At 40.3% G+C, this 13,046-nt stretch overlaps 1 protein-coding gene across 2 annotated transcripts in view; it reads left to right on the top strand.

The window, feature by feature from the left end:
- The window catches only part of mgll (monoglyceride lipase), a 55,881-nt gene that overhangs the window by 12,173 nt on the left and 30,662 nt on the right, over nucleotides 1-13,046 (top strand). For both annotated transcript variants that reach the window (XM_046055783.1, XM_046055782.1), the window contains one exon: nucleotides 7,588-7,694. In XM_046055783.1, the coding sequence (XP_045911739.1) occupies nucleotides 7,588-7,694 (107 nt within the window). The remainder of the gene's footprint in view (nucleotides 1-7,587; nucleotides 7,695-13,046) is intronic.

Here is a 13,046-nt window from a genome sequence, read left to right as displayed (position 1 = left end):
TTTATTTTGTGAATTCGCTTTAAGTAACTGTCTTGTCTCTTATCGTGTATTGTTCGTTAGTTCTGTGTCTCAGTTCATGTCTTAGTGTTTTCTCCAGTCTGTTTCCCCTGTTGTAGTTTTGGTATATCACTGATCTGTCTGCTTATGTTCTGGTTCAGTCACTTATTCTCTGTTTCTTCCTGGTTATTATTAGTTTTCCCTATGGCCTTATTGGTGTCTGTCTGTTTTCCCCTGCTGTCTCTCTGCTTGCCTGTGTCTCATTAGTCCTGATCCCCCTCGTGTGTGTGTGTGTGTGTGTGTGTGTGTGTGTGTGTGTGTGTGTGTGTGTGTGTGTGTGTGTGTGTGTGTGTGTGTGTGTGTGTGTGTGTGTGTGTGTGTGTATGCCTGCTCTTGTCTTCAGTCTTTGTCACGTCCTTGTATTGTCTTAATTGTATGTTGAGTGTACCGTCTTGTCCCTACGCCTTTTTGGATTTTGCCCTTAGTTCGTATCTTGTTCTAGTTTTTGGATTTCTCCCGTTAGATTATGTTTGGTTTTGGAGTATTTTCTGTTTGGACAATTGCTGCTGAGCTCCCAGCACAAGCCTGCATTTTGGTGTTAATAAATCCTCATTTGAACTGCATCCTCCTCGCCTGAGTCTGCATTTCGGTCCACACATCTCTGCTCTCTGACTGCACTCAGCCATTTCACATGACAAGACACACATTACTACTATTTAGCTTCTGTACTGTTTTTGTTAAATTGTTATACTCCTCTCCACTGGTTGCTTGTTATTCTGGTGATTAAAGACAGGACAATTAGTGGGTCCCCTTGCAGGAATATAGCAGAATGAACTCACAGATTTATTGCTCTGGATGGTGGTAATGATTTCTCCTCAGTGAGTGCAACTGTGGTTAAAAACCAGATTGTTTCTTTACAAAGGAGACAATTAAAAAAAACATTTTTTAGATATTTTAACTACATTGATTATGTTGTTGAAATGGAATAGACATAAACACCATAGTAAGGAATTTTTTTGTTCCTCTTTGTAAACCTGAGGACCCGCCACATGCCTAAAATTCCTAAGATTTTTGTTTGTCATATAAATTCACCGTTGACAGTGCAGAATGTGGCATCTGAGCACAGTTGGAGGGTTTGTGAGTTCCTGTATAATCTTGGAGTTGCTAGTCAGCATTGCATTAAGGGGATTAGGGCCTTGGCTTTGTTTTGGGCCTGTGGTTGTTTGGAGTAGCTCTGAGTAGAGCCAGAAGGAGGACAAAACTCTCTCTCGCTCTCTGAGTGTTTTAATAAGGCTGGTTATAAGCCATGTTGTTCCAGCAACTGAAACACTGTGGGAGACAAGTGGGTCCCCAGTTCCCATGGGAGATGAGAGAAAGACAGAGAGAGGGAAAAGAAAGATAATGGGAAAGAAAACTGAAAAGCCTCTATATCTTTTTACTGGAAGATTAAAATATTTCAGCTACACATGAAAAAATCAATACATCTCTAACCAGACATGCAAGTGATAATGCACAGTTAGCCTTTGGGGGAAATGAGCAACACCATAGGATAACATTTAGCGTTAATGTGTAGCTGCTCCCACTTTCAAGGCAAAATTAATTTATTACAATTAGTCGATTGTAGATGATGATATACTGTAACTCATAACCCCTTTAAGTCAATTCAAATTTATTTATCACAACAGAAGTTATCTCAGGGAATTTGTTTCATAGAGCAGGTTTAGACGGTACTCTTTAAACTTCTGAATCTTGTGAGCGGTTATTTAAGATACACAATAAAACATAATTCTGCAGTCGGGCCTACTTTTAGCCTGAAATGTATCAAGAAACAAATCTGGGACATTGTCAAAGCTTCCTTTTTTTAAGAAGTTTTTTGATAGGGCTGTCATTGATCTTTTCTGTAGCTAAGACTTATGAGAGCCCAGGGTGTACTGCTATCCACCTAGGTGAAGGAAAGTTTGAGGTTGGTGTCCAAGTAAAGTAGTAAAATGTCACAGCCTATTGAAGGAACACTTGCAAATGGCTCGAGCCTCACCAGACCACTTTTAGCAAAGTGGAAATAATGGGCTGGCTTTGCATCTCTGAGCCGACATACTGATGATTCCTGAATATTACCCCTTGTCTGCAGATGCCTGTAGCTGAATGAATGCGGACATCTGTTAAGATTCAAATTCTGGGTAATTAAACACTTGAAACTTTCAAAAAGGCAGACTTTATATCCCCTCCTGTTAGCTGTCACCAGACATATTGCTCTTTTATTAGATTTATTCCCCTTCTTTCTGGCAACTCAGACGTACTTAAAACTGAAATTGACGAGAAGAAGCAAAGATGGAGAAAAAAGTGTGAGAGAAAAAAAGAAAATCGATATTATCAAGCAGACCAAAGAGGTATTTAGAGAATGATTGATGGAGAGAATCTTAGAGGAAGAAAGAGACAACAAAAATCAAATGTCACATTACAACTGGGTTTTCAGTGGAGTGTGAAGTGTGTTGTTCACTGTGCACTCGTCTTTATAATGAACCCAGATTAGCCCTATTTATCCCCTGCTGCCCCTCAGCATGTGTGTAACAGAATACAGAATATTGTGCCTGTACAAAGGCAGTCATTCACACACTCACATGCAAAAGATGAAGCACACATACATGTATACACACATTCGTTCTGAGCCAACAAGTGCAGAGGAAGTCTTAGCCTGAGGCGATAGCTTTTTAAAAGGAGGCAAATAGCAGAGTGAAATCAGAATGATTTGCTCGTGGAGCCTGATGAACAGCTACTCTTATTCTACTCTTTCATCTGCCTCACTCTCTCACTCACTTTCTCCCTGTTTCACTCCATTCCCCTTTCCTCTGTCACTGAATACATTTGGGCTAATTATCTGCTGCTGCTGATTGAAGCTCTAACAGGCTTCTCAGCAGTGCTGCTGCTTAGGGAAAGAGTCGCTCCACTGCTAAATATCCACTGCACATACGCTACCTGTACAATGCACACATCTATGGCCTAGGAAATGTAATGCATATAACTAGCTTTTAACTGTCATTTGCTTAACTTCTTAATTCTTCTTAATTTCTTATTTTGTTGTGTATCTGTTTCCCACCTCTTTAGGTTGTAACTTATAATGCTGTAACATGTGCAGTTCCCCTCTGGGGGATCAATACATTTGTATCTTACCCTACTGATAAAAATCCTTATCATAGTACTGTATTGACCAAAATAGCATGATCACAAATAGTTAGACTGACCTGCAATGGACACAGTATATAGCATTCCAAAAATGATATTATTTATCTGAATTGCTGATTTTGTTTGGCAACTTGGAGGCAGTCAAGTTGTGAACACTGACATATCATCATCACCTTTTATGTTGAAATGGCAAACAGTTGCTTATTTATCTACCCAACAAATATGGAGTAACATTATCATTATTTTGAAGTCGTGTTTTCTATCTGCCTGGCAAATGTAACTTCAATAGTCACTCTTTTAGCTCTGTTTTCTCTAGGTAACTTCTTAGAGACATATCTTGCTTTTTGGCTCCACCAACTTTGTATGTCTGTTGTTTGGTGCTGAGCAGGTAGTGTACAATATGTTTTTTTCTGAAAACAGCTGCCTGCTGTGGCTGAAAACAATGAGAGCAGTGAGAGCGAACCAGAACAGTAAAGCTACAGGTTGGCAGCTAAACAATGAGCTGAAACTTACTGTAAACCTTCATAAAGCCGAGGGCAGCAACAGATTTGTGTGATAATTGTCTGTAGGTTCATCATTACGAGCTACCCTTTTCACAACATCACATTATTTTCACATTGTCATTTGATACATTATTATTTAAAATATAATTAAAAATGCAAATAAAATGAGTCACCATGTCAACTATGTGAAAAATTTTATTTCAGTGCACTTTCCTCAACAACAAAGTGGTTCTGCTTCAAACCAGCAGGAAAACTGATCTGAAGTGTTCATTTTCATGCAGCCTTATTGAGTGAAAACATCATAAATCACTTTAAAAAAAACACTTGGATGGAAACTAAGCCATTGAATGTGTTGTTCTGAAGAAATACTCATATAAAGTCTCCATTACCCTCAGAAAACCAAACCATAGTTTCCATAGTTTGTAATATGAATGTTCCATAAAAAGAGAGCAGGAGTGTCAAAGCTGTTTTTTGTGTATTAATGGGTCACATTGTATTTTACTCAGTGTCTCTTTTGAGTCGGGCAGTCAGGGTTTGTTGAGGCAGAGAGACAGACAGATGGATGTTAACTGTTATCCCTGAAAACATTCTTATCTTTTTTCTAGTTCAGTTCAGTTCAGTGCGCTTTATTGGCATGAATGTTTCATTTAAAGAGGTCATATTATGCTAATTGTCAGGTTCAGAACAGTACCAGAACAGGTTTACATGTTTTCATTTATTAAAAAAAACACACTATTAGCTATGGAATGATACATCTTGCCTCTACATGATCTTTGTTGGGCTTTGCACATGCGCAGTTCCTAGTTAAGGACCACTAGCCAATCAGAAGCAGAGAAGGTCGGGTCAGCGAGAAGCCGGTAAACAAGGCTTTGGTTCAGCTGTATATCCCCTTACCAGTTTAGCAACATGGACTGGAGCAATAGTTTCAGAGTGGTGAGTTATTAATCTGTAACAAAAGTATCTTTATCCATAAAGTTTTAACTGAGCTCTGTCTCTACATCACAGTAACAACTTTACAGACACAGGGACACATACTTGGCGGCAAGGTTTGCTGTATGTCCTCCTCCTAGGATTATTCTTAATTTATTGTTATCATTGTTATAAGTTCTTTAAATTGTATGGTATTGATAGATGGAATTTCTCAATTTCTGTCATCCTGCCTCTTAATCTCTGTCTCTCACACATGAACACACACACACACACACACACAGTCAAAGCAATGATGTGCGAATATACACCAATCAGCCACAACATTATGACCACTGACAGGTGATGTGAATAACACTGATTATCTCGTTACCATGGCACCATATATTAGGCAGCGAGTGAACATTTTGTCCTCAAAGTTGATGGTTAGAATCAGGAAAATGGGCAAGTGTAAAGATTTTATTGACTTTGACAAGAGCCAAATTGTAACGGCTAGACGACTGAGCTAATAGCACATATCGCATCAATGGGGTAAATACCTAGGGAAAGAAGTAAGAGTTAACAAAAATACATGTCAATACATGATAATTGTAAGGGGATAGAAGAAGAAGAGCACAGGAAGTGCATGTTAGGTGTTATAAGAGAAAGTGTTCTCGGAAGAGAAGTTTTCAAGAAGTTTCCTTTCCTGAAGTTAGAGAGGGACGCCCCTGCTCTGTTGGCATGTGGAGCTTGTTCCACCACTGTGGTGTTACAGATGAGAACAGACATGACTGGGATTGCTTTGTGTGTAGAGATGGCAGAGCCAAACTATTATGGAATTAAGGTAGATGGGTGCAGACCCAGGAGCTCTTAAAATCAGACTGATATAGATCCAGGAGGTCATTCCGTGAGAAGAATTGAGACCTGTTTGAAGACTGCCCATTTGATAGCTTTGCATAAAAATGGTAGAAGTGAATCTGGCCGATAGTTCTCAACTTGAGTAGGATTGAGGGAGGGCTTTTTGAGCAAGGGTTTAACCTGAGACCTTTTGAATGTGGTCGGGAATGTTCCCGAAGCCAGAGAAGTATTGGATCTTAGTAACCTGCTGTCCCTCCCCTACTGCCCTCTGTTTCTTGTGTTGTGTGCCAGAAAAATTAATCTTCACACGGATGTCGCCAAATGTGGCAACATGCCTCATCTGGCGGTAGCAACCGTGTGAATTTCCATTTGTTGGAAATTAAGAGCCCAGTCCCACCCCCCTCCCAGACTGATTGCACTCAGCTGAGACCACCCTCCAAATTACCAAGACAAAAGGTTGGTTTCAGTGGGTGGGACACACACCCAGTTGTTTGAGCTCAGCTGATTCTAGTAGAGTGCTCAGTAAAGTGCAAAGAGATAGCACATCAAGAGTAAGAAAATAGAGTAAAGTAATACCTCACTGCTGCAAACTCTTACTTGCCCAGTGGTGTTTGTTCTGTGTTTAAGAGTGCAACAGAAGTACAAGTACTCTGTAACAAACAGCTGTATTTGTTGAAATGTAAGTAGTTTTATTCATTGTACATTATCAGCCCCAGTGCCATTGTTCTTTAGTCTGGATTTGCTACACCAAAAAGAATTTGACAGCTGAATCAGATGATTGTGAGTCAGTTTAGTTTTCAATAAATGCTAAAGTAGTTGCCTTTACATCCAAAGGTGTCTTTGAGGGTGAACTGATGAATGGCAACCATCTGTTATCACTGTTCACTGTAGACATTAACAATGAACTCCAGGATGAAAACACAGCTAGTTTTTACTGGTTAAGTGCAGTAAAGTTAACTTTTAATTGACTCCACTACCACACAAAGAACATGGTTTAATAAGAATGATGTTTAACAAAAGCATACATTTTGGCTTAATAACTGTCAAGAATTTGTCTGGTTGATAGTCTCCATTTATAGTTTAAGCCTATATTGCATTTTACACAGCATTAATTAGCCTATCAGCTAGCGGACTTCTCCTCTCCTCATAGCTTAACGATTTACACGTATTATTTTCTATGTCTTACTCACCGCTGATTCAGTTACTGCATCTCCCGACCCAAAACCAAGGGTGACATCGTGCTGATGAACAAACCGCCCTGAGCTTCTACCCATTGCAGATTTCTTTCCACACCCATGCACCCCTTGGATGGAGACAACTAGCCCATCCAGGGAGCCGTGTTTCCTGAACACGTATCCTGTCAATCCCTCTATCCAGTAAAAGACTTGTGATTGGACTTTACTTCAGCAGACAGCCAAGTATTGGCCAAGAGCAGAATGCCCTGACTCGTCAGTTGCGAAGCTTCATTTTCGTTCAGACTGAGTTTCAGAGAAGAGCTGCGTGACAACACAGCCACAAATCACGTGAGTTGCAAGATCGCAACTGCGTGGCCGTATCTCTGCAAAGTGGGTGTGAAAACAGTCTGCAATACGAGTGCGAGTGTAATGTAATAAAGTTTGGCTATTTTGAACCTCAATTTTCAGAGTTTTAAAACTTTTCACATATTTGCACACCTGTTTTCAGATCACCATTTTCAAGGTTTCAAACCTGGAAAACAAACTAATTCACTGGGAGAACAGTGACAAATTTGAAACACATAAAAAGAACCTGCAGTTCTGAAGAAGGAAAACTCAAAAACATAATGTTTGCAGCCTGCAAATCTTAGTTTAGTTTTCGTAAGATTGAGTGAACACTTAGTTTCAGCCTTTAAGAACTTTATTTTCAGTTTTGAAACATGGCAGGATATTTATCCCATACATCCCATCAGTCCCTCCATCTCACTGCTCCCCTCCCCTTCATGTCGACAATAAAGTCCTGTACTGAGGCAAACAAAATAATAATTTTCCCGTTGAGAAAAATATTTAATGATTTGTTGTTTGTTTGACTCTGTGTGTGAGAGATAAAGAGAAAATAGGAGGACAAGTGTAGGTCTATATTTGTGTACACTTGAATTAACATTTCCCTCTCCTCTTCCTCCTCTCAGGGCTCTGGTGTTTATTGCCCATGGAGCTGGGGAGCACTGTGGGCCGTACGATGAGATTGCACAGAGACTAAAGGAACTGTCCCTGCTGGTATTTGCACACGACCACAGTGAGTCACAAACACACACATTACATTAATGCATGCATACATTTACACCTACACTCACGGTTACTGTCTCATCTTCCCCCTCTCTGTCTGATAACAGTCCTTGTTCTTTTTTAAGTGAACGAAGCCTGTTAGGGAAAATTAATTGGTGTTACATTGGTCTTATTGTTCAGCCTCAGTGACTCTTTGTGCGTGTGTGTGTGTGCGCGTGTGCGTGTGTGTGATTGTAAGTGTGTAGGTGGTGTGCTTTTAGTGCATTGTCATGGAAAACTTCACAAGTGTTGGTTTGCCAAGTGTGCATGAAACTGCTCCAGTTTCAGTGAAACTGTCGTGCTGACCTCTCAGCACTGGTTGTACCAGACAGACCAGTCACACAGTGGTGACTGGTCTGTCTGGTTCTGTGGATTAGGATTTTAACTGTCTTTGCCAGAATGAATAACCTATTGTAGGTAAAGGTTTTGCATCTTATTCAATGAAACTCAAGATTTTTTGTAAGCTGCAATATCATGCAGTGTCTCAATGGGCTCACACAGCAGACTCAGCCCAAGATCTGTTAGATACATCCAGAAGCAAGTGATAGAGATCCACCGTCAGTGGAGGGCAATGAAGAAAAATCTAAGTGGGAAGCTGAAAGTTAGTATAATTCCAAAACACAACAAAAAGGATCATTTCTACCGTCTGTGCATCCACTGATTTCAGTACAGGTTTATATTTAAATGATCACAATGAACATATATCCAGACTGAAATCTCTACGAATATTGGATGGATTGCCATGTGATTTGGTATAGATATTTGTTCCCCAGAGACTGAATCCTGCTGACTTTGGTGATCCCTTGATTTTAATTCATCATTGATTTGACATTCCTATCAGCATCAGCTGTGCTCTGTGTTTAGTAATAATTAACATGCAAGATTTAAGCCCATCTGCTAACCATCAGCATGTTAATTTGGGCATTGTGAGCATGTAAGCATGTTAGCATGTTAGCATTTAGCATTTAGCATGATATTATCATTTAGCTAAAAGAATTAGTACAGCCTCAAAGAGCCTCCAGCATGGCTGTAGATCTTTAGTCAAGATTTTGTGTAAAAATGTTTCTCAGGTTGCACAAGGTCTGTTTATCAGTAATTAACAAACCTGCTCACTATTTCCCATTTGCTATTTCCCAACAACATCAAAGTCAAAAAGAAGGATTAGCTAGAAACAGAAAGGTAAAGATAAAGAAGTTTTAGCTCAGTAATAAAAAGTAATTAGGTAATGTCATCTTGTGGCAGTCTGTAGGTATTTGCTGCTATTTTAATTGTTCATTTTACTCTTTTACCTTCATTGAAGAGATTTTTTCATTAAAATACTTTCTCCAAGGGGATGTTTTATTTTCATTTATTATGTTGGGAATTGGGCCTCAGTCACCTTTCTCCTGAGGCCTGGGGAATCAGGACCGCCACAATCTTTCAATACTACCACCAAGGTGCTCGTAAGGCAGTTTCTTACCCAGCTCAGATGTACTATGGGGTTGTACTGAGCAGGTCTTAGAGGAAAATGTGAATTCAGTTGACTGTGCAGCAGAGCCTTGCCGTACAACAGCAGCATGTGTGTTCAGTAAACTCTTCTAGAGACAAACAGCAGCTAGAGACACCTGATGAAAAGACAAAGAAATAGTCTCAGTGTGGAAAAAACTAGGAGTAGAAATCTCAAAGAGCTGGCAGAGATAATAAAAAGGATAGAGTGAATCATTAGGGTTACTGAGGCTGCTCACACAGGAGCAGGTTGTTCAGTGACTTGCAATAAAATGTTACTGGAACAAGTCCCTGTAGACACGTCTCTCTCTCTCTCACATGCACACACATGAGGCTGCTGTGATGGTAGAGTGGGTGGTCCGCTAATCAGGAAGTCGGTGGTTCATTCCTCTGCATTCTGCAGTCCATACAGTCCATTTACCATTTATACTCACACCCACAACCGTCTTGTGCAGCTCCTGATAGAGTTCAGCAGTCTCTCATGCATTTCCTTCTATTTATAGGACTTTTAAGTCTTTTTATTCTCAGCCTACACAGACTTGAGGTTTCCTCCATCTGACACACACTGCATCTATTTACCAGAGAACAACCTCCAAATTTTGGCATAATGGCTGGTTAAACTAAAAATTTAAGAGCAAAATACAAAATGTATAGCTGACACACAAATCATTTTGCCTTTTGTGGAATGTGGATGCACAAATGTATGCATATCACTTATTGGACTGTTTGTGAGAGACACAGATAACAGAGCAGTAGACAGGAACAGCCTAATCATGTTTGTTTTCTCAGTACCTTTTTATAGGACATTAACACAATTTGAGTAGCTTCCCTTAAAAAGGTCATTATCAGGAAAAACATGTGTGTTTGAGTTTATTTCAAACATTAAATGTCAGCTAGGTAGAAGTGATCAATTGCACACCATGAAACAGCCATTATCTGTAACACTACAAACAGCAAGTACTTAACACATCGTCTTACAACTGGTGCAGCTTTTTCTTTTAGGGTTAATTAGTCTAAAGCATCTTTTTAGAACCCAAAACAATTAATTGATTAATCAATAAGTCAAACTACAGTTAATTAATCTACAATTTTGTAATCGATTAATTTAATAAATTTATTGTGGTATAATCCATAAGACAAGGGAGACGGTTCTACATGGCGGGGTTACTTAACATGTGTTTCCACAGTTCACAGGATAGCCCAGCATCCCTTGCACAAAATGGAGTTTCCAAAATACCAAACTCAAATGTTTAATACATCACAAGCAAAAATGGCTCTCTAATAAAAAGTCCCACTATTTAGCATTCATAAGCAGTATACAAACATTTAATAAATGGTTTATAACAAAGTATAATGTAGATGTATCTATAAAGGCCTTTTAAATTTTTTTGTAAAACAGTATTTGTTTATATAATATTTTATATTATTATAACTTACTATTTTAAAAAGGGGCTATATGTAGTTTCAGTGAAATTAATTATTAATAAATCAAATTATCAGTGCCTTAATGTCAATGGGCTCAAAACTCACTTAGAAATGAAGCACAGGCCTTTTCTTTGTTGCTTGCATCAGCCACTATTCTGCTTTTAATGTGAGGACACGGGGTTGGATTCAGCTCTGCGCACGTTTTTAAACTGTGTGTCATAGACTGTATAAGGTAAACCAGATTTTAAGTGGCCAGAAAGACAGCAGAACATACAGGTGTCATGCCGAAAAGTGATCGCTGAAAACTGATTGCCGTCCGCCAGAGCACGCGCAAAATGTTAAAGCTGTATCACCCAGTCTCTTTACGACTGCAGCTGCTTTTAACTGGATCAAACAAACTTGACTGAAACAGACTCAACTGGATGAACAGGCTTTATTGAAGGGGGAAAAGGGGTTGAGGGAGAGGCGGACGCCGGGGAAACACGGGCACGGGGAACCAAGGAGACTGAGACAAGGGAGCCAGGGGCACTGGGGACCGAGGAAGTAAGGAGGCATGGGTAGGAGCCGGGAGGACGCCATGGAAGAGGTGGGAGAGGGGAGAGGGCAGGGTGGCGAGCCCAGCTGACCGGACGGAAGTGATTGAACCTGGAGGGGAGACGGACAGAGGGAAAACAGAGAACAGGGAAACAGAAATGACACAGACTACTCAGAGCTTGAGTGGTGAAGTGGCACCGGGTAAGGAGCAACGACAATCAAGCAGAGGTTGACCGGAGAACCGGGGTAGAAGTACTGTCAGAGATGAGGCTGATTGCTGTCAGGTGTGGCAGGCAGAGGAGGTGGCTGACAAGGCGCAGGTGCAGGTCATTGGCTGGGCTCAGGAGCGGAGGGAGAGAGAGAGGGAGAGAGAGAGAGAGAGGGAGAGCACACACAGGGGAGGAGACACAGGGAGGCAGGCAGAGTACAGGAAAACACAATACCAGGGGAAAACAGAATCACAAGCAATAAAAGGAGGAATAAACAAGACACTTACCGTCAGCCGGGCTGCCACCACAACAATTAACATGAATTACTGCTGAGTTATATATAAAATAAAGACAAGATCTCTTTTGCAATTATCCTTATGACTCTACATTATTTAACTAGCTTTGTACCAACCAATCCAGTCCTTTTTACCTGTTGAAATACCTTTAAATGGCCAAACACACACACACACACACACACACACACACACACGATTGCATTATTCTACTTGCCAGAAATTAATTGCAGCCTCTACTGATTGACTGAAAGGTAGTTTCTGCCTCAAAATGACTTGATTTCATTCAGAAGAGTTATATTTGACAGATTATAAAAACCGAAATCGTCCCCCTTTTTTATTTCATAATAACATACTGACCACCAAACCAGAAATGTCCCCGATTTTCGTTTCAGAAATCAGGTCACCTTACCATCAGACCAAACAGATTCAGATGATGTCGAGTAAAAACACAGTGAACATTAAAGAAGCTGGAGAAATACAGAGAAAGTCACGTTAGCTTGCCGGCTAACGCGGAGCAGTAACTAACATTATCCAGTGCAAAGTTGTAACATTATCGCTTTCCACATTAGTTCACCAACTAAAGCGACCTATATAACTATCCTGTGTACCACTGGTATTATGTCCAATTGTTGATTTAGCCTGCAAAAATTATGTAACGGTAAAAAGCAAATGTGGAGCGATTTGTTTACTAGCCTGTGGTAATGCAGGCAGGGTAGCCAGCTAACGCTACATTAGCTCGGACCTGCCGCTGTTTGCTTCGTAACGTTCAATTTAGATCGGTCGCTGTAACTAACATGACCCACATAATATACAGTACTGCAACAAAAAAGCGACAGCAACACAGAGGAAGAGCCATCCACTAAATCTACAGTAAAGTTACAGTCTAACTGTTAGTGTGACACAATCTCATTATAATATTCAATCCAGCTCACTAACCGTTTCCTTTTCATCCAACACGTTTAGCCGTGCTGACATTTCTGAGCCTCCGATGAAAGATACACAAATAGTAAAGATAGTTACTGAAAGCAGCAGGCGAGCTAACAACGATGTAGCACATCGGCTAAATGCAGTAAATGTAACGTTATCATGTAACGAGCATGGATTAGTTCAACCTCAAGCTGATAAAAACATTACTGTAACGTTGCAGTGGGAGTTTAACTGAGTTTCCACCATGTTGTGTGAAGCAGTCTCCCTGCCTGTCTATAGCCGCTCTTACTTTGCCTTTTTTTCGGGAGTACTGTGCCAATATGCCTGTGTCTCGCTGCGCTGAATGAAAGGTACGGAGCTGGTGTTGATCTGCTTCTGAGCTTAGAAGGTTGAAGTAACAGAATCTGAATATGTCTAAGTGACTCCATGCTGGTGTTTCTGCTTTTA

The sequence above is a fragment of the Micropterus dolomieu genome, linkage group LG08 (genome assembly GCF_021292245.1).
Source record: "Micropterus dolomieu isolate WLL.071019.BEF.003 ecotype Adirondacks linkage group LG08, ASM2129224v1, whole genome shotgun sequence".
Lineage (NCBI taxonomy): Eukaryota > Metazoa > Chordata > Actinopteri > Centrarchiformes > Centrarchidae > Micropterus > Micropterus dolomieu.
Note: the sequence above shows the minus strand (reverse complement) of the source record. Positions and strands in the feature narration are given on the sequence as shown.